Here is a 22,182-nt window from a genome sequence, read left to right as displayed (position 1 = left end):
TTGCGCCAGCGCGTTGCCAGGGTCCTCTTGCCCGGCCTCTGCCACCCGCCCGGGACCCGGTGCCCGGGGCGGAAGGCGGCGGAAGGCAAGCAGGCAGGCTGGCAGGCAGGCAGGCAGGCAGACAGACGTGTGCATGGGTGAAGCGCGGCGCCCGCTTTCCTGGGAGGCGTGGAGCAGGCTCTTGAAGCGCCCAGCGGCAGCCGCTGGCCTCTTCGGCCATAGCAGCCTGAATGCTCCCGACCCTGTCTTCTCTGGGAAGCTAAGCAGGGTCGGGCCTGGTTAGCACTTGGATGGGAGACGGCCTGGGAATACCCGGTGCTGTACGCTTTGGCCTCCCTCACCTCCCCTTTGGCGCCCGCCCCCCCTCCCCCCTTTCTGCCTGTGTCCCTGTCTCCCCAGGGAGCGCCGCTGCTGGGGCCAAACACACCCCAGCCACTGCTCCCTCAGCCCCTCCCGGGCCAGGAGGCGGCCCTGCCTGGCCCGGCCCCCCCCCCCCCCCCGCCTCGCCCCACCCTGTGCCCGCACACCCTGGGGCACTTCAAAGGCGCACGCTCCCCACTCCCGACACCCGGCCAAATCCCACTGCAGCGACTGGAACCCACAGCCCAGCTTTGCACCTTTCCTGACACACCACGCAAACCCACACCCGGACTGAGTGGGGGGTGCGGTATGGGTGGAAACGGAGGCTGGCGCCTGGGGTCTGGAGGGTGGGCGCTGGGTGGGTGGATACAAGAACCCAGGAGCGGGCGGGAGGGGCAGCGCGACCCCAGACTCTGCATCCGCCACAGGCCTGGGCTCCCTGGGTCCTGAACCTCTTCCCTCCCTCGAGCCCTCATCCCCAGGGCCTCTGGCATTTCACCAGGCCCCGCTAGAGCAGCGGATTCGGGCTGGTGATGTTCAAAGAAATAACTGAAACATTCCCCCAGAGCACAGGGCCGTGGATTGCAGTGAGATATCCGGCTACCCCCAAAACACAACTTACAGGCTCTATTCCCAGGCTGCAGCCAGTGTGTTATGATGTCAAAAATATTTCTGAACACTATCAGTGTCAAATAGCAAAAATGAAAGAAACCAAACTCCTCATCTCTGTGAAGCTATTGGTTCCTCAATAGCTAATTGGTTTATTGATTTAATTTTTATTGTTGTTTTTTTTTGAAAGAGACAGAAACAGCAAGAGTGGAGCAGGGGCAGAGAGTTCGGGGGAGAGAGAATCCTAAGCAAACTCCCCAGTGTCAGCTCTGCGCCCAACGCAAGGCTCACATTCACCAAGTGTGAGAACATGACCTGTGCCGAAATCAAGACTCAGATGCTTCACTGACTTAGCCACCCAGTCGCCCCTGTTTTTAGAGTTTCAGAGAGAGAGAGAGAGAGAGAGAGAGAGAGAACAAGTGTGTATGAGGAGACAGGGGCAGAGAGAAAGGAGGAAGAGGACCCAAAGCAGGCTCAACGCAGAAAGCAGCCAACCCACACTTTTTGTTACCTCTCAACTTACAAAAATACACATTTCGGGGAGCAGTGGGGTGGGAGAACCGGAAGGCATTACCACGAATCTTAGTGTTTTCATTACAGAAAGTATAAGGATGTGAAAGAAAACACATCAGCAACATCTAAGGGACAGAATTTTCCCAGCATGGTTCCAGGAGCAAAAGGTCTACTTTCAGTATCAAATTGCATACAGCAAGGTGGCAACTATCCAAGTTATTGTAAAACACTTTTATACACTGCAAACATAGGAACATTCAAATCAGACCACTGTTGAACAGTTTCTACAAATTTCCATGCCCAGGGAACCAAAAGCCTGAGGGTTCCTATGGAATTGTGAGCAGTAACGGAAATAACGGCATTTCAACTGAAGTACAACTCAGTGTGCCAGTCATGATCCTTATTATGAGTTCTGAGAAGGAGACTAGATTGAGGCAGACGGAAAGAGAAACCAACGGACAAGTCCGGGGGCTGAAGGGGAAATGTCCTCTAGCGGTAAGGGGCCCTGTGGGCCCAGTGTGGACGTGAGACACCCCACTCCAGACCTCGTAGGCACACGGGCCCTGAAGAGTGGCCACATGCGTTGCCTGCTGTCCGGTGTATCACAGAGCCCACTGAGTTCTTCCCTGGCTCAAGGCCCCGTCCCGTCATCCCACCATCTCCAATGTCCCCCCTTGGCCCACCTCCTGCTCCACCCCACTAAACTGCAAACCACCTCTTCTGTTGAAGAGGGCTCACTTTTATTTTTCAGTTGTCGGATCACTGGGATGTGGTGTCAACCTGCCTCCTTCATCCACTTAACTCAGCTCTGGGACACGCTCAACCCACATGCGACCTGCTCTGCAGTGGATAGTTCCAGAGAGATATGCCTGCGCCACTCCTCTGGGCCCCCATCCCGGGCATCACAGCGCCTCAGCTGCTTGGTAAGAAAGGAAACCCACTGCTGTTACTCACTGTCAGAATCAAGACCAGTTAAAAAAAGTGGTACTGAATAGATTGCAAAGGTCAGAGTCTATTGAAGAGAAACTCAAAAACTACAGGGGAAGGAAAAAGGAGGGCAGCCTAGTGAAAACGCCAGAGAGACCTCCAGATGAATGACAGTTTCTGAATGCTGGTGACCATGTCCTCACAGGGGCTGCAGTTACACATAATGTGATGGAGCTTCTGTGTTCAAAGTATCTCATGGATATTTAGATGCAGACACTCCTAAAAGCCATGTGACAGAAGTGCTCCCACTGTTCCTATTAACAGGTGATTAAACGGAAGCACAGAAATGCTAATATGTACCTTCCCCAGAGCCCCAAACTCATCTGTGTAGGAGCCAGGCTCAGCGTCAAGTGCTCTGGGGTCACGCCCTCCCTGCACAACTTCTCAAGGTGGACTGGGAATCCGCGTGAGTCCTTTCCAGATTTCATACATGCTCTACGTCCTCCAGGAACCATAGCTGAATTCGGGCCTCAGGTTCACTGTGGAGGAGATACAACCTATTTGCAGCTATAGAGAACATTGAACAAACAACCACTGCTTCAAAACCAGGTACAGCTGAGAACTACTCAGCAACATGACAAATACCACAATGCTTATTTCTTAAAGTTTATTGTGTTTATCAGCTTGTCCGCCCAATTTGCTGAGTCCCAGGGCACCGTGGAAGGGTTTTCAACCTCCAATTCAGCGGCTGTTGGGAAGCAGAGTGATGAAATGGGAGGCAGGGGGTGTCAACAGCCACGTGAAGGTCTCCCGACAGGGGAACGGGTCTGCAGGTCGAGTGACTGCGGATCTAGAGGAACGATTCCAGTAAGACCTCACTCATGCGGGAGCCACGCAAGGGACACCAACCTGTTCAGGCGGGCTTGTCACTAGCGTGGCCGGGGTGGACCTTTTGTTTCTTGCCTAGCAAGCAGCGCACTGAAGACTGATGACCTTCTTTTTGGGGGCGTTGTGCAGCGAGTCCTGGCTACTGCTACTGCTGCTGAGGTTGCTCAAAGGGCCATCCTGAGAGCCTGTGGATCTGGGGGACGCACAGGAGAGCATCTTCCAGGCATGCTCGTCACACGACACAGCGCCCCACGTGAGGGAGAAGCACAATCCCCCAGCTTCTAGGGAGGGCTGCGCCTTGGGAGCTGACACTCTCCCTCCCAAGTATATCTGGAGTCCAAGCGCCCTGGGTCGGGAACGCTCAGCACCCCTCCCAGGCCGTGACCCGATAACCATGTCGTGGGTCTCATGTAATGCAATGAGGCTGTCCCCTGCATAGTGAGTGCCGGCCTCTCCTAACGAGCTCTGAATCTGGTCTGTGCTAACCAAGAGCAATCAGTTTCTGAGATCCCAAAGGAAGGATTGCCTTCCTGAGAGTACTTGGTGTTTGGGTGGCTGGTAGAAGAAATGATGGCTAGCCAACTTGTTTCCCTCCCTGGCCATTAAAGATGCTTTGACTCTGAGGAACACTTGGTTCACCATGGGCAGTATTCTCGAGGACCTGCTTAGCACAGAAAGAGACCATTCATGAACTACTGCATCCAAGCCCTGTTCCAAACATTTGAGCTTAGCCTGCAGCACAAGCCTGTTACCTTGGAATCACTGTCTTCTCTATCCACTGATAGGATGGCAAGGGAAAACAGTGAACTCCAGAAGCTTTCCCTCATTTCTAAGGTAATAACACAGGCATCTTGCCTTTGGGTTCCCACGGTAGATGACGGAGGCTTCCCTTTGCCGTACCCATATGTGTTTCATATCTATCCATATCTTATTCCTGAGACCATCAGCTTGCCAGGGAGTTGTCTTACTCATTGCTTCCTAATATTTATCTCATTTTCTGGACCACATGCTTCCCTGGGGAATTCCATCAGACATCTAAAGCAGTTAATATCTATCCTTCTCAAGCTGTTCCACAGAATAGAAATGGAAGGAAAACTTCCAGACTCATTCTACAAAGCCAGCTTTACTTTGATTCCCAAACCAGACAGAGACCCAGCAAAACAAAAAGACGACTATAGGACAATATGCCTGATGAATGAGAATACAAAAATTCTCAACAAGATACTGGCAAATCAAACGCACAGCATATGAAAAGAATTTTTCACCATGATCAAGTAGGATTCCTATCTGGGCTATAGGGCTGCTTCAATATTTGCAAATCAATCAATACGATACATCACATTAAGAAAACCACAGGTAAGAACCACATGATCCTGTCAATACAGGCAGAGAAAGCATTTGACAAAACACAGCATCCTTTCTTAATAAAAACCCTCAAGAAAGTCAGAATAGAAGGAACATATGTAGACATCGTAAAAGCCACGTATGATACAAGTCCGCAGCTAATATAATTCTCCTGGGGATAAACTGAAAACTTTCCCCCTGAGATCAGGAACATGACAGGCATGTCCACTGTCACCACTGTTGTTGAACATAGTTTTGCAATTCCTAGACCCAGTTTTTCAATTCCTAGAACCAGCAACCAGACAACAAAATGAAATAAATGGCATCACAATGGCAAAGATGAAGTCAAACGTTCACTCTGCACAGACCACATCATACTCTACCTGGAAAACCTGACAGAATCCACCAAAAGTCTCCTCGAACTGATACATCAATTCAGCAAAGTCGCAGGGTACAAAATCAATGTACAGAAACCCCTCGCATTTTAATATACCAATAACAACAAAACAGAAAGAGAACTAAAGAAACTGATCACGTTACAGTTGCACCAGGACCATAAAATACCTATCAATAACCTAAAAATACGAATGAACCAATCCAAACATAAAAAAGTTCTGCGTGCTGAAAAGTATACAAGGGTTATGAAAGAAATTGAAGAAGACACAAAGAAATGGGAAAACATTCCATGTTCATGGATTCAAAGAATGAATATTGTTAAAATGTCAATACCATCCAAAGCAATCTACACTTTCAATGCAATCCCCATCAAAATCGTGCCACCATTCTTTTCAAAGCTAGAACAAATAATGCTAACATTTGTGTGGAACCACAAAATTCCCCGAATATACAAAGTAATATTGAAGAAGAAAACCAAAGCAGGAGGCTTCACAGTCCCAGAATGTAGCCTCTGCTACAAACCTGTAATCATCAAGACAGTATGGTATGAGCACACAAACAGACACATAGGCCAATGGAACAGAATAGAGAACCCAGATTCAGACCCACAAATGTATGGCCCACTAATCTTCCACAAAGCATGAAAGAATATCCACTGGAAAAAAACCAGTCTCTTTAACCACTGGTGCTGGGAGAACTGGACAGCAACATGCAGAAGAATGAAACTAGACCACTTTCTTATAGCATACACAAAAATAAACTCAAAATGGATAAAGGACCTGAATGTGAGACACAAAACCGTCAAAAGCCGAGAGGAGAAAGCAGGAGAAAACCTCTCCTACCTCAGCTGTGGCAATTTCTTACATGACACGTTTCCAACGGCAAGGGAACTAAAAGCAAAAATGAACTATTGGGACCTCATCAAGATAAACACCTTCTGCACTGCAAAGGAAATAAGCAACAAAACAAAAAGACAACAGATGAAATGGGAAAAGATATTTGCAAATGACGTATCAGACACAGGGCTAGTATCCAAACACCTATAAAGAACTCACCAAACTCCACACCTGAAAACAAATATTCGGGCGATGAAATGGGCAGAAGACATGAATAGGTACTTTTCCAAAGAAGACATCCAGATGGCCAAGAGACATGCCAAGATACTCAACATCACTCCTCATCAGAGAAATACAAATCAAAACCACACTGAGATTCCACTTCACATCGGTCAGAGTGGCAGAAATGAACAAATCAGGACACTATAGATGCTGAAGAGGATAGGAGAAACAGGAACCCTCTTGCATTGTTGGTGGGAAGAAAAACTGGTGCAGCCACTCTGGAAACAGTGTGGAGGTTCCTCACCACATTAAAAATAGATCTACCCTAGGACGCAGCAATAGCACTGCTAGAATTCAGGGGATTCAGGAGTGCTGATGCACAGGGGACTCGTACCCCAATGTTTATAGCAGCGTTTTCAACAATAGCCACATGATGGAAAGAGCCTAAATGCCCGTCAATGGACAAATGGATAAAGAAGATGAGGTTTCTATATACAATGGAATACTACTTGGCAATGAGAAAAGATGAAGTCTGGCCATTTGTAGCAACGTGGAAGGAACTGCAGGGTGTTCTGCCAAGTGAAATAAGTCAGGCAGAGGAAGACAGATACCATATGTTTTCATTCATTCATATGTGGATCCTGAGAAACTTCACAGGAGACCAGAGGGGAGGGGAAAGGGGGAAACGAGTTGCAGAGAGGGAAGGAGGCATACCCTAAGGGACTCTTAAATACTGAGAACAAACTGAGGGTTGATGGGAGGTGGGGGAGAGGGGAAAGTGGGTGATGGCTATTGAGGAGGGCACCTGTGGGGATGAGCACTGCGTGTTGAATGGAAACCAATTTGACAACAAATTATATTGAATACAAGAAAAAAGAAAAGATGCTCAAGGTGACTCCTCATCAGGAGACTACAAATCAAAACCACACTGAGATGCCACCTCACACGGATCAGAGTGTGTCTGTGTGTGGGCAGTCAGCACTGCTGCTTTGCTGGGACACAGTGTGTCCTCCAAAAGCGACAAGGGGTGGGGGGTCTCGTGCTTTGGGAAACATGGACAATCACGAGCAGTCTGTTTAGTACCTTAGTGTGGGTGAGGTTGTGTCAGAATTTAAAACAAAAGTACTTGCAGAAATTATATAACCCATTCAGTGAAGTCGTTGTTTGGCAAAGGTGGGGGGAGACCCCTAGCAGAGTTCAATGTGCAGAGAATTTAGAAAATCATTTCTTAAGACTCATCACTTTCACTTTTGAGACTGCTGACATAAATTGCTTAGTAAACACGGAGGGCTGGAAGAGGAATCTTTTGGGTGTTGGACAAGAAACGCAGGGCAGGACGTTCTGCTTCCATTTGCAGTGTCAGATACCATGGGATACAATGTTGTTACAGGGTTAGGCTATAGAAGATGGCTTCCAGTTACATGAAAGGTGGAGTTTGGCTTCCATTTGTTAACACTGCTGCTTCAACTTTGTGGTAATTGGATGAGATTTCATCCACCTTTTCCCCGGAAAAAGGATGGTTGTCTCATGGTGTGTGCCTCCAGAGGCAAGTCGCTGTTCTGTGGAAAGCTCAACGGTGTCCGGAGGCAACCGAGGTTGTGACTTCCGGGAGACTTTATTATCCGTTTGTCTTTGAACACATGGGACAGAATAAGCCTGGGTAACCGGTCAGAATCCCGAGCAGCCTCCGCACTGTCGGCACAGAGCCTGACGCGGGACGCCAACTCACAGAGCGACACCGGCTGAGCCACCCAGGTGCCCCGAGGATGCTACTTTTCTGTTTGGAAAATGAGGATTTCGCCCGGTTTTTGTGTCTGGAGTGTGTTAATGTGTCGTACGCTGATTCTTTCCCTGTTTTCCCTCTGAAATACCTGCTGTAGGCCATGGCCCAGAAGGAAGACATGCAAGACAGGATCACTACCCTTGAGAAGCGCTGCCTCAGGGCACAGCACGAAGCCACCTCTCTGCACGACCTCCAGGATAAACTTGAAAAGGAGATCGCAAAGAAGGACTCTCTGCATCGACAGGTCGTTGGTTTCGTTGAACTTCATTCCACTTTTGTTAATTACAAGTCAAGTTAAGGACCAAGTGTCAATGTCAAGGTTTTAGGATCTTAGAATCTTGTGTTGACCAGCGGGGTTACTTCAACGTCCAGGGTTTAATTCTTTCGAATTTTATGGAAGCATGTTATGGGGCTCCCGTCCTTGATTCCTTCTTTGTCTTGTCTTACATGCACGTTACTCTGTTGCCTGTTAGCCCTGTTTCCAAAGGAGCAGGGAGTGGCCGGGAATGTGTAGGCAGCTGGCCATTTTGGTTAGTACCTGAGATCGGGGGGAATGGCAGGTGCAGAAGGGTAGTCTGGCGTGAGGATGTGAGACCCTGTGTTTTGGGAAGCTGCACATCTCTTCCTTGGTTGTCAGGTCATCCAGCATCGAACAGGAAAAGCACATCCAGCTTCTTGGAAACAGAGTGAGTTTGCCTGGTGTGTTTGTCAAATGTGTCAGTCGACCCAAAATGATAATCAAAGTGAAATACTAGGAAGCCATTAAAATGACATGGAAGAATGCTGTTTGAGAGCACGTAACATGTTCCAAATCATGAGTGTAAAGGGCACATCGCGAAATACTATGTGTACAGCATGTGATTTTTTTTTGAGGGTTTTAAAGCATGATACGCGGTCTGTATATACACACAGAGCTATATGCACACAGAAGATGGAAGGAGTCTTTGGGAACAAACGTTAACCTTGCAAAAACCTCACCTTGTACATGATTTTTAAAATGACTTTATATATTTTTAATGCTTATTTATTTTTGAGAGAGGGAGCCAGAGTGAGAGAGAGAGAGAGAGAGAGCGAGCATGAGCAGTGGAGGGCAAGAGAGGGAGAGAGGGAGACACAGAATCCAAAGCAGGCTCCAGGCTCTGAGCTGTCAGCACAGAGCACGAGGTGGGGTTGACCCCACGAGCTATGAGATCATGACCTGAGCCGAAGGTGGACGCTTAACCGACTGAGCCACCTCGGCTTCCCTAAAAGTCCTTTAACAAAAAATCTCGTGTCTAAGTTTTCCACGTTGAAGTTTTCCACGTTTTTGGTCAAGAGGGAGAGTGTTTTTGTTGAATCATGGTACACTTCCAAAAAGAACTCAACTGGCATCAGGCATGCTCTCAGAAGCTCTGTGCTGGCTGATGTGCCCACCTCAGAATGTCCTATGCAGCGAGCCCTCGGACCACAGTATAAATATGTTTACGAAGGGTTAGGACCGAACCCTTCTCTCCTTAACTGGTCAGGAAGAGCGAGCAAGCTCCTCCAGAAGATGGGTTTTCTTTACTGTTTGGGAACTTTGTCTTTGGAAAGACTTCTTTGAAGATACTGAAGAAGAGCAAAGAGTTTGGCAAGACATGTTTTGTGTAGTGAAAGGAGGACCAAGGCAGTGGGTGACTCCTTGCAGAAAGGAAAGGTTTACTCTGAAGCACCTGCCAAACTGTTGGCTTCAGTCAGAACTAACAGTAGATCTCTGCATTTAGATTTTGTTTCACTTTATTAAAAATGGAAACGGAGAGAAGACTTGCTACACTTTGATGCTTTGCCTTCATTTCCTAGACTGCGGATCAAAACCGCCAGTTTCAAGAGTGCCTGGAGGTGGCGGAGCGGAAGCTGCAGCAGACCCCGAGGAAGGCCAAGTCGCTGCCCGAGGTGGAAGCCGAGCCGGCCCAGAGGGTGGCCACCCTCTGCAAGGTGGGGCCCCCGTTTGCTTCTGGGTCCCATGGTGGGAATGTCATTTTCAAGGCGGTCCGTTCTTGTATCTCATTTCTCACCGGTAACGTCGGCCTGCCAAAGTCCGCGAACCAGCTGAGATCTGTTTTCGGTGCTACTGTGTCTGAGATTGGAATGCTTTCCAAACGGCAGGCATCATCCCCAGTTTTGTTCCCTCCGGTTTTGTCCGACGTGTGCTGTTTGCCGTTGCCTGCATCTAAGACTCACTGCTTTTCAGAGTTAAGTCAGCGACTCAGAGCTCAAGATAGTAGCCTTGGGTAAGAGAAGGACAGGGGTGCCTGGCCGGCACAGTCAGTGGAGCTTGGGACTCTTGATCTCAGGGTCATGAGTCTGAGCTCCCCGTAGGGTGTAGAGCTTACCGAAGGAAAAAAAAAAAAAAGCATAGAATTTTTCCGAGAAATGAGAAAATCCTATCCTCTTTTAAACACAATCTTTTTTTTATTTAAAAAATTCTTAAATGTTCATTTGTTTTGAGACACAGAGAGACAGAGCGAGCCTGGGCACATACATGAGCAGGGAGGGGCAGAAAGAAGGAGATAGAATGCCAAGTAGGTTCCATGCTATCAGCACAGAGCCTGACACAGGGCTCGAACGCCCAAACCTTGAGTTCATGACCTGAGCTGAAGCCAAGAGTCAGAACCCGACTGACTGAGCCACCCAGACACCCCTGTAAGAAATAAATCTTTAAGGAATTCACTCGGAGTTTCCACAAATAGAGTCGAGGAACATGCCAGACACAGTCCCTGCCCTCCCAGCTCTCACAGCCCTCACCACCCACAGAGGAAGGCAGCAGTTGAAGAGGTAGTTTCCAGAAATGATGTGGTCGGTGCTGGGATCGAATGATGCACACAGGACGAGGGAGCACATGACTGGGCAGCCAGTCCGTCCTTCCGGAACCTGGGCTGAGGGAACCTGTAGCAGGGAGACTGTCGGTGCTTCTGTGTCACCGGTTCCAGTGCAGTGAGGGTCCCAGTGGTAAGGGGGTGGGTTCGTCACGGGATGCTGACCCTCAAGGCTGCCATCAAGTCGGGCAGGCGGTATTGGGCCCCCACAGGCCCAGGCTCCAAGAGAGCCTCTCCTCCTTTGTGATCTGCATGTCACGTCTCCGTTTCTTTTCTCGCCTGTCCTCTCTCCTGTCCTGGTCAGCCACGTTGCAGAACCCTTTGTCTTTGGACACTCTGCTGCTGAGGAAGCTCAACTATTGGAAGTGACTTCCCAGCTTAGGAAGGCAGCACGCCTGTTTGCTCTTTCCGCTTGCTGCTTCCTCCCGTCCGTGCTGAGTGGCCAGGGGTGTCTGCCAGGGGACGAGGCACCGTCCAAGGATCCGGGGCCCGGGTTGGGGACGAGACCGTTGCCTACCCCCGGTCACCAGCATGGAAGCCCACTGCTTCCCACTGGCATGCATGAGGCCTGTAGGGACTGTGAGCAGGCAGAAGGCCGCTCACAGCATGTCGTGCGTAGGCACGGCGTGTGGTGTGGGGCAGCCAGCTCTTCTGACCCCGCTGTCGCCCACAGGCCGAGCAGAGGCGTGGCAACATCGTGGAAAGGCTGCGCCAGATGGAGGCCCAGCTGGAGGAAAAGAACCAAGAACTGCAGCGGGTACGTGTCCGAGCGGAGCAGCCGCGCACCTGGCAGTGGTTGAGGATGAGGTGCAGGCTGGGGGTGTGGGGGTAGGGAGTGGTCCCTTGTTTCCCACTTCTCCCCACGTGGACGCCAGGCCCCTTCTCGATCCCATCAGGGGTACAGTGCACTCTTGTGCGAGTTGGACGCTAGTGAACACTCCTAGCATGTGGACAATGTTCTCTGGATGCAGGGGCCCCGTAGGCAATGCCGCTTAGGGGTGGAGGCACCCGCACAGCCCACCGTGCCCACCAGCTCATTAGCAGCTACTCACGGTTGACGCGGGACCTCGTGGGTGTCCCTTGACCAAAGCGGAGGTACTGGCCTGGGGTAGGGCAGCCTAGAGGAGGGGTCTCCTTCCTTAGGACATGACACTGAGGTCCTGAAATCAGGTCACGGGCCTGACCTTGGTCCCCACATCCTGAATTTCTACTTGAGATGTAAAGGCACAGGTCGGGGTAGATGTTCCTAAGAAGAGGAATAGCGTAATCGAGCCTTGACGAAAGGGAGGCCCGTGTCCCTTGAATCCCCTGAGATTTTTCCCTGCGGGAGCTGGTCGGACGTCAACATGAAACACCCAGGAGACAGAGCAGGCAGCAGCGTCCCCAGCTTGGGACGTCCATCCAAGGCCATCGGGTTTTGTTTTCACCAGAAAACTCAAAACACTCACCCTTAACTTACAGCAGAAACTCGTGTGCTTGGCCCTCAGGGTCAGAGAATAAAACATGAGTTTCCGCGGAGTGAAGCTTCTGATGCCAGCGTGACGGCTCGTGTTGGCCGACCCCAGCCCGCCATGACACATGCACACAAGCGAGCACAACCAGACGCTAGCCTCTTGGGCCGAGAATTCGACCTCACCTACTTAGAGAAGCACTTCATTGCCTTTAGGACTGTATGGGAGTTTGGAGGGACAGGTGTTGAGATAAGGATTCCATTATAACTGAGACAATTCCAAGGACACTTTTAAGCTGCTTTGCTTGAAAAATACTTGGGTGCTGATCCCTTCTTGTGGGGTGGCCAGGGTCTTTTCCAAGTGATGGCCGTTGCTGCGTGTGAGGTGTGGTGGTCGTGCTTTCTGTTGCCTGCTCCCAAGGAAAGAGGTGCCAGCGGGTGTGGCTTAGAGATGAGGAAGCCCGAGCCTGGAGGGACTGTCCGTTGCCTAGCCTGCGGGTGTGTCCTGTGGGCTCTTCCTCCTCCCTGGGCCCCCCGACTGCAGGGCACATGTGTACTCCATACCCCACGGCCCTCCGCCCGGCAGGAGCCCCTGAATCCTGCCGGCCTGTCCTCGCCGCTTCTGTTTTGGGTTAATTCAGGATATGCGGTAGAAACAAGTTTGTAAACCATACGATTGATGAGAGTTCGATAAAACACAGACCCGTGAACTTTGCGGTTACGTTCGGAAATTACTTGAGGTAAATACAAGTTTCCATTACAAAACGTTCAGGAGATGTGTGAATTTCACGAAAAACAGGTGAAAGTCTTTCTCACCACCGAATCTTTCCCAAAGGGGATTTTTTCTTATCTTTCGGTTTTGTCAACGGATTCATTTCTTTCCCCCTGAGGCCAGATCCGAGCTTCTGTTTCCGCCCCGGAATATGCCTCCTCCCGTGTGTAGATCAGCTGATCCCCTTAAGAATATGCTCTTTCCTGCATGTACATCTGCCCCCTGAGCCCATCTGAGAGCTAATAATGAGGACATTCGTGAGGGCCCATGCGTGTTTTGTTTCCCAGAAACAAAGGGACCTGCTAAGTGATGACCCCTGGGAAGCAGGTTCCTGCGTTTCTGTGCCCCGCTAGGTCGGTGCTGGCAGTGACGCACAAGCACGCCAAAGAGTGCCGTGGGAAGGGGCAGCCGAGGATGGCGTGCGTGTGGGTCACACCGCTGGTCATTCGCACGCCTGAGCCGGTGTTCGCACTTTGGCTTGAAGCCTGCGTCTTCTCTTTCAGGTAAGGCAGAGAGAAAAACTGAAGGAAGAGAGTAATCAACATCTGTCCAACACTATTGACAAGCTCCTTTCCGAATCTGACGAGCGTCTTCAGCGTCATCTGAAAGAGAGAATGGCTGCTGCGGAAGATAAGGTAGGACATGAGAGACAGCGGCTGAGTGCCCCCGTCCTCACAGAGGAGACGCTCACGTTGTGATCCTGAGGAGCAGCGTGGAGCAGAGGCCAACAGCCACGGCAGAAAGAAGAAATGATTCTTTCACGCGGAAAAACTGCAGGCTGTTACCCACTGCCTGCGTTAAGTTCCCAGTGTCCTGTCCCTGCCCGACGTATGTGTGCGGGAAGGTGCGTCTCACTGTCTAGAAGAGGAGTGTGGTCTGGGGAGGGCCCGAGAGTAAGTATTTTAGGCTTTTACTAACTGAGACGTGAGGAGTGAGCTAGCTTCATGCTAATCCAAGATGGGCACAGAAACAGCCATAGGCAGTATATAACTAAGGGGAGGGGCCGTGTGCCGATAACCCTTTGTGGATAGGACCCGGCGGTGGCTGGATGTGGTCGGCAGGCCCTCGTTTGCCGCCCCTGTGCTGGAACCTTCAGCCTGGTTCTTGTCTGGGGAGCTAATTTCTACCTCTTTTGTCCAGACGGACCGGTAGGAGTGCGCAGTTCTGTCAAGCATTTAACCGGGTGAAAACAGAGTATCTCCTGTTCCATCTCCTGCATCCCTCTTTTCATCTGGGTTGGAAAGAGTCTAAGCCTGGACTCTTACACCATCATAACGGATACACTTGAGGTGTTAACGGGAGGGAAGCAGTATCATAGGATCTCTGTGAGAGAAGCTCTGGTGGTGACAGTTGGATGCGGACCTGATACTACCGGTTCTGGTTACACCTGTGTCCCTGTAGATGAGCCCAGAATCTTCCCTAAGATTGGCACTTGGAGACACCAGTGAGCAATGCTAATTACACGACACACTTGTTTTGGGTAAAACCCATTATGAGGTGCGTTATTATACCCCACGTGAGGTTCTACCTTGATCACTGGGGCCAGCCTTTCGGTAGAATAGTTGTATGTGAGATTGGAAGTATATGTACGAAACTTAGGTCAGGTTTCCCAAGTGACTGAGGCATCACAGACCCTAAAAGCTAGTACAAACCAGTGTACCTGCTGCAAGTAAACTTAGGAACTTGTCATATTTACAGTCAGACAGTGATCCGTGAAGAAATTGTACATGGACAAAGTATGAGTAAAGGCTGTTACTGCAGTTTCACAGACAGCATTTCACTCTGTGGTCATGTGACCCTGTTCGTTGGTATGGCCATCCGCTCCATGCCTGGTCTGTGGTGCTGCGTTATTGTAAAGAGAAATGTAGGCATGCTCTAGCATGTGGAACGTTTGAAAGAATCAACACTAAAGGACTGTCAGTCCCTTTCTCAGAAGTCTCTGTTAGGAGAAGTTGGCAATCTAAAAAAACAGTTACAAGAACGCAACGTGAGAAGGTATTTCCATCTCTCAATCATTCAGTGATGGGTTGAGACTGGAAAGGAGCAGGTGACCTCTGGGGCTCACACTTCCTCCAAGGCGAGCCACCAATGTGCTTTCGAGCGGCCCCACGCTCGCAAGTCTGAATGGCACGCACGTGGCGGAGTTGGAGCCGAGCGGCCTATGGGGTTCAGATTTCTGAGTCCCTTCGCGGGTTCGCTCGAAAGCTAAAATGTTCACGTAAACCTTTCGTTGAGTGCAGCGTTACCCAGCAGGAAGGTAACAGGTGACACGGGTGTCATCCCAAGGGTTCTCGCGGCTGCATTTGAAATGGTCAAACAGACGGGTGATGTTAGTTTTCATGTAGCCCGATGCAGGCAGCATGTTATTGTATCATGTAAATAGTGTAGACATGAAGGAGCTACTCTACAATGTTTTTCCACATTCAGTCCTTGCAACCCACGGGGCGTCTCACAGTTCCATCCCCTGTGGTCGGGACCCGCCCCATTTTGGGCGCTCAGTTAGCCACATGCGGCGGTGTCTGCTGCCTGGGACGGCACTGCCTAGGGGGTAGTTGTGTGACCGAAGCTCCTCGTCGGTTTTGCTCCCTGGCGCTGCGTGTGCAGACGTGAGGCTGGGCTGCAGAGGGTCCACGACGGAGCACATGCCTATGGCACAGAAGGGCTATTCCCCCACCGCCCAGAAAGTCCTGCTCCTCTCTACATAATTAGGAAGAAGTCCTAGTGGCTCGGTGTTTCTCCTCTGTAACCTTGCTATGCCTGAGACCTAACCGTTCAGTAGGGTTTAGGATGATCACTTGGTGATCCGGGTGTTTACTGGAGGACTCTTGGAGAGAATGGTCTTGGGGTTTGTAACTGCTGAATTTACCCATCGTGGTTATGATGGTCAGCATTTCAGCACACTTGATGCAAGGAGTGTTTTCCAGTTTTTCTTGAATTCTAATGAACCTACAGTGTTGTATCAGTTTCAAGTAGACAGCATACCGTTTCAACAATTGCACACGTGAGTCTGTGCTCGTCACCATCACTGTGGTCACCGTGTGTCACCATACAGAGTCCTTAGGGTATCACGGACCGTATTCCCTGTACTGTGCTTTTCATCCCCGAGACGGCTTTATTTGATATCTGGATGCTGATGCCTCCTAATCACCATCATCTCTTTTGCCCACAGCCCCTACTCTCCTCTCCTCTGGCCACTACCAGTTTGTGCTCTGTGTTGATGCAAAGACTAGTTAACCTTGCTTGCAGTGAGTGTCATTGTCATTTGCTGCTTTGCAGGATCGGCTTCTACAAAAAATGGAAGCACTGAGTGCCATATTAAAGCGGGCAAGATTCAGAGGCTCTTCGCTTCACCATGGGTATGACACTTCCCGGTTCACAGATCTGTTTGAGATGCGGCTGGGGGCGGCTTCCCTCTGTCACCAGTGTGACCCGAACCAGCTCATGGTTCCAAAGTAGAACCGTGGGTGTGCTATGGTATGACCCGAACCGGATCAGAGTTACACACAATAACCCTGAGTGTGTTGTAGTCTGACGCGATCCATTTTCCAGGTACCACCTAACTGAAGATGGGGCGGGGCTGGGGCGACACTGCCCTTCACCGTGCCTAACATGAACCGCCTCACAAACACATATGTTAGCACCTGCTGTGTATCTTGCAGAGGAATCCTTTGGCCGAATGGGCAGAGTGACTGGATGTAGCTCGGGGAGCCGGTAGCTTAGTAGTTGGCAAGAGGGAGAAGTAAAACCTGATTCCAGAGGTTAGGTTTGGAATCTCAGGAGACCGGGAGGCATGACAGAGCTCGCAGCCATGGGAGGAGGAGTGGAAGTTAGGGAAAGTTCTGTTCGTGTTTGGGTGGGTTTATTTGCGGCCTCCCTCCACCGAGTGTGGCAGTGATGGTGTGGGGCTAGGAGGGGTCCAGCGTGCCAGGTTCGGCCCAGCATCCCTGGAAGCCATGGTCCCTTCCGCAACGCCAGTGGGGTCACCTTGGGAGTGCACACGTGGCCATGGTGGTGAAGGTCACCTTGACATTGGTGGGGTTAGCGCAGTGCTCGCAGTTTCTTATATTTTTGAAAAGACTGGAGAATGATATGTAATCGCTGTAACTCTGTTGGGACGTTGGTGAGTCGCCTGTGAGGGAGTGGGTCAGCCGGCTTGTGAGCTGCGTCCGGCAGACAGTAATTGTCAGCAAGGTATGAAAAGGTTTGCTTGCTTCTTTGTAGGAAATGGGTACCATGTGAGAGTCATTCTGGTGTGACAGTGCCTCGAGTAGCTGACTGGGCCCCCTTAGGTGCAGGAAGCAGGCTCCTGCTCCAAAGGCAGGCCCACTCAGGCGTCACTGGGGTCTGTGCGGCTGCCGACAGGGGCTCTCGGGAGAGTCGAGGGTGTGCCGTGGCTGTCCTTGTTGAGCCTGCTTGTAGGAGAGAGAGGTCAGTGCAGGTAGAGTCACAAGCGGCCCTCCCTGTCCACGGAACTCCTGGTGGCACAGCGAATGTGTGTCCGGAGAGAGAAGCACACAGGAAGATCCGGGCACAGAGCAGCCTCTTGGTTGGCTGACGGAGATCCTCGCCAGCAAGACACCAGTGTGCTGAGTGTCACCATTCCAGGGCTTGAAGACGGGTATGTGTGAGGAGGCCAAGGGAGCAAACAGTGGATGCGGTGCAGGCCACTCGAGTGCATGTTGGAGTTCTCAAGGGAAGGGGCTGTGCAGGCCCCTGGAGGGTGGTACCCTGGGGCAGTTGCCATAAGAGGGACGTCCACGCCCGTCACCCGCCTGAGGTGAGCTGGCCAAGGAGAAGGATAGAGAGGATCGCAGTGCTCCCGTGGTTGCGGAGGCATTGGCCGCGGTCACAGGTGGCCTTGTGGTCAGAAGACCCCGGACAGGAGACCGGCTGAGGAACGGTCTGTTTGAAGCCGTCTCACAAAGTGCTCTCTCGTGTGGTGGCAGAAGAGAGGCTGGTGGGAGCTGTGTCGCCGTGAGCGGCCGGGGGCCGTGGGGACGAGGCTGAGAAGGCGGCAGGCAGGCTGGACAGCTGAGCCCTCCTGGCACGACCTCACAGCCACGTCTTCTGTTTGTGTCCTCCTCTAGCAAGATGACATGGTCTGGGTTGCAGAGGAAAAGAAAGGTGACGGACCAACTTCCACACGCAGGCGGGGCAGATGGGAGAGAGCTCTGGGATAGGACTGGGTGCAGGGTGGTGGGGTCGGGAGCCAGGGAGCCTGAGATAGGGTGTCAGAGTCAGGGGACACACGCGAACCTCGGAGGAGCCACGAACCTTCCCAGGTCCCATGCGGGGTGCGTGTGTGGCTCTCCCCGATTGGCGATGTGTCGTGGCCGCACAGCGGTGAAGCTAGACCACCTGAGCTCAGGTGAGCAGTTGTTCTGGGAATGGGGGGACCAGAGGAGGGGAAGATGGTTGTGGCCAGCGGGCAGTTCCGACTTGGCTGTCTTAGAAACAATCGGTACCCTGAGGCAGCACGTGTCAATGACGTTTCTCGAAAGGCCGCAGAGAAGAGCTTGAAGCACCACAGAGGAGACGCCCTGTCGCGGTGGCTCTGTCTCCAGGCCACAAGGGGTGACGCCAGGGGCCCCCTCTTTAGTTGATGTGAATCAGACGGGCGTGTTCTGTCTCCCGAGACCATAAGGATTTGTGAAATGGAAGGCAGCCTCTCTTCTTTTCCAGAGAGCAAGGAGCCACTGGACTCCCGTGCAGGGTTCAAGTGTGGAGGGTGACCCGTGGCTGAGGCCGGGCACGTGGGCTGGCGGGTGCTCCTTCACAGCTGCTGACCGCTTCGTGCCCAGAGCCTTTGCTGAGGGGAGCAGCTGACAGCCCAATTGAGTGACTCCACCCTAGGGGCTCGGGGCTCCATGGAACTTTTCTGGAGACTTCTGAGGCCAAGGGGGACATTTGTCTGTTAGTCTAACTGCACAGAGGCCAGAGACGCTTTTGCCTTGGAAACACCGGGCGCATTGCCACCTCCTGTGTACGGGAGCTGCGAGGTGTGGTTCCCGAGGATCCTGCTGCGACTGCCCCTGTGGCGCCCGATAGTGGCTGGTGGAGGAAAACCTGGGGTCACCTGGCATCACAGCGAGGGCCTTGGCACACGTGGGCCGATGGCAGGTGAAGGCCAGAGGGGCGTATAGGAGTGCTTCCCGGTCAGTTGGGCAGGAGGTGGTGCAGACACGCAGGACGACAGCTTGACTGGGGGCAGGTGCTGGTCCACCTCGGGGACGTCTGGGCCGTGGGGATGCGTTGCACCTGCTGGGCCCGGGAGACCCTGTCTGCACAGGGCCCAGCTAGCGGGCTTGCACTGGAGCCAGGGGCAAGGATGCCTTCCTTGGAGAACTTTTTCTGTGACCTCATTTTCCCAATTGACAGGACGGGGCCTTGAGCTGGGGCAGAACTCAGCGGGCTCTGTGATACACTGGAGAGCAAGCAAGGCATGTGGCCACTCTTCAGTGCCCCTAGTGCCTGCGAGGTCTGGAGTGGGGTGCCTCATGTCCACAGTGGGCCCACAGAGCCCCTTCCCGTAGAGGCCGTTCCGCTTCAGCCCCCGGACTTGTCCGTTGGTTTCTTTCCATCTGCCTCAATGTAGTCTCCTTCTCAGAACTCATAATAATGATCATGACTGTCACACTGAGTTGTACGTCAGGTGAAATGCCGTTATTTCCGTTACTGCTCACAATTCCGTAGGAACCCTCAGGCTTTTGGTTCCCTGGGCATGGAAATTTGTAGAAACTGTTCAACAGTGGTCTGCTTTGAATGTCCCTATGTTTGAAGTGTATAAAAGTGTTTTACAATAACTTGGATAGTTGCCACCTTGCTGTATGCAATTTGATACTGAAAGTAGACCTTTTGCTCCTGGAACCATGCTGGGAAAATTCTGTCCCTTAGATGTTGCTGATGTGTTTTCTTTCACATCCTTATACTTTCTGTAATGAAAACACTAAGATTCGTGGTAATGCCTTCCGGTTCTCCCACCCCACTGCTCCCCGAAATGTGTATTTTTGTAAGTTGAGAGGTAACAAAAAGTGTGGGTTGGCTGCTTTCTGCGTTGAGCCTGCTTTGGGTCCTCTTCCTCCTTTCTCTCTACCCCTGTCTCCTCATACACACTCGTTCTCTCTCTCTCTCTCTCTCTCTGAAACTCTAAAAACAGGGGCGACTGGGTGGCTCAGTCAGTGAAGCATCTGATTCTTGGTTTCGGGACAGGTCGTGTTCTCACACTGGGTGAATGTGAGCCTTGCATTGGGCGCAGAGCTGACAGTGGGGAGTTTGCTTAGGATTCTCTCTCCCCCGAACTCTCTGCCCCTGCTCCACTCTTGCTGTTTCTGTCTCTTTCAAAAATGAAAAAAACAATAAAAAATAAATAAACAAACCAATTAGCTATTGAGGAACCAATAGTTTCACAGAGATGAGGAGTTTGGTTTCTTTCCTTTTTGCTATTTGACACTGATAGTCTTCAGAAATATTTTTGACATCATAATACGTTGGTTGCAGCCTGGGAATAGAGCCTGTAAGTTGTGTTTTGGGGGTAGCCGGATATCTCACTGCAATCCACGGCCCTGTGCTCTGGGGGAATGTTTCAGTTATTTATTTGAAAAGACACAAAACGTTGCATTCTCCTTCTACAAAACCAGGACTGATTTCCTCCCACACCACTACTTAAGACTGTCATCATTACCCTAAGAACGAACCCATGCTTGTGAGGAGAATAGGGCAAGGGCAAGGGTGCTGTGGGACTGTCCCAGCATGTGGCACTGTGTGCAGCTTAGAGACGATTTGGAAAACGAAAAGGTAGTATCTTCTATGGCAGGAAGGTGATTTCACATAGACAGTGGAGCAGGCCCAGGCAGCCCAGGACTCTGCTGACTTGTGCCCGGTCAGGGTCCTGGCACAAGTGTGGCCCTGTCTCCCTTTACCCCCTGGGGCTGCCTTCTGGGTAGGGGGCCCCATGGCTGTCAGGAGTGTGGGTAAATACCTGTAAACAAAATTGCAGAGCGAGGTCATTTTAAAGGGCTGGTAACTTTAGTATACGCTTTTGTTTTTCAATTTCCAATCAGTCTTGATTTCTGGATGATGACAAAACTTTAGGAAGGCACCTTCTTGGAGAAAGCAATGTAGACCAAAGGACATTTGTGACTTAGCTGCTGGGTCAGCAGAGACTCTCCCTGCAGACTTCTGGGTCACTTCCTCTCTGTCCTCTATGCAGCCAAAGAAGATGCAGCTGGTCGTCGGTCCGTGACATGCTGACCTGCCCCAGCCCCTCGGTGACGGCGCCACGGGAGGCTCTTTGACTGGAATGTGAACAATGGTGGAGAATGGCCGACTTTGCATGTAACAAGGCTGTGGCCCGCTCAGGCTTCAATGATCTAAGATGACTCCTAACTTCTGCTTATCTGCTTGAATATTAGTGTGCTCTTCCACCTACTACAGCTAGGCATCGTGGGTGTCCTCGGTGCGTGGGCTCTATCAGAGCCTAGTCCTGGGGGCCTGGGCAGCTTGCCTGGAGTGACCCACAGAACCTGGGAGCTGGGGCCGCGTCAAGCCTGGGTGGGGGGGACCTGGGCACGTCCTCCCCCCACCCCTGCCCCACACCCACCCTGAACTCCCTGGCACCCGAACTCTCAGAAGACCAATCAGGAAGCACTGGGCTCCCACCGCGGGGCAGGGTGCTGGGTGTGCACCCAGGAGGAAGGCGCGAGACCCTGGAAATAATGTAGTGCAACTCTAATAAAGGTCTTACCGTTCTTACGGAAATCAACGTTTTACATTTCTTTTTTGAACAAGTTTCAAGAGTGGACCTCACTCTCCATTTGTAGATTTTCCTTAAGTTTTTTATGTTTGTTTATTATTGAGAGACAGAGAGACAGAGCATGAGCATGGGAGGGGCAGAGACAGGAGAAAACACAGATTCCGAAGCAGCCCTCACGAGGCCACCTCAGGAGGCTCTGGCACAAGATCCCTCATAGCTCAGGCGACTCTGGGATGGTTCCTTCCCTCCCCGCCACAGAGAGCTTATGGCCATTGGGTCAAGGGATGGACGCCCTGACCCATGGGCCTCGTGTGGAGGGCACAGCTGACAATCGCTGGGATTTCCTCTTCCTGTACTGTCTCTCCCACCAGGGCCGATCGTTTACTACTGTGAAGCATACATAGTTTCTTTCTGTGGAGTAAGACTTCCCTTTTCCTTTCTGTCAGGGCATAGTTAGGTCATTCTGTGTCTTCCTGTTCAGAACCTTTGCTGGCTG

At 51.4% G+C, this 22,182-nt stretch overlaps 1 protein-coding gene across 1 annotated transcript; it reads left to right on the top strand.

The window, feature by feature from the left end:
- Nucleotides 1–7,978: 7,978 nt before the first annotated feature.
- Nucleotides 7,979–16,390, top strand: LOC115526949 (liprin-alpha-1-like). The gene is made up of 5 exons (XM_030334238.1): nucleotides 7,979–8,122; nucleotides 9,697–9,831; nucleotides 11,386–11,469; nucleotides 13,438–13,569; nucleotides 16,211–16,390. Exons 1-5 carry the CDS (start codon nucleotides 7,979–7,981, stop codon nucleotides 16,388–16,390), a joined length of 675 nt encoding a protein of 224 aa, XP_030190098.1.
- The last annotated feature ends 5,792 nt before the right edge of the window (nucleotides 16,391–22,182 follow it).

The sequence above is a fragment of the Lynx canadensis genome, chromosome D2 (assembly GCF_007474595.2).
Source record: "Lynx canadensis isolate LIC74 chromosome D2, mLynCan4.pri.v2, whole genome shotgun sequence".
NCBI lineage: Eukaryota > Metazoa > Chordata > Mammalia > Carnivora > Felidae > Lynx > Lynx canadensis.
This window is presented reverse-complemented; position numbering and strand designations above follow the sequence as displayed.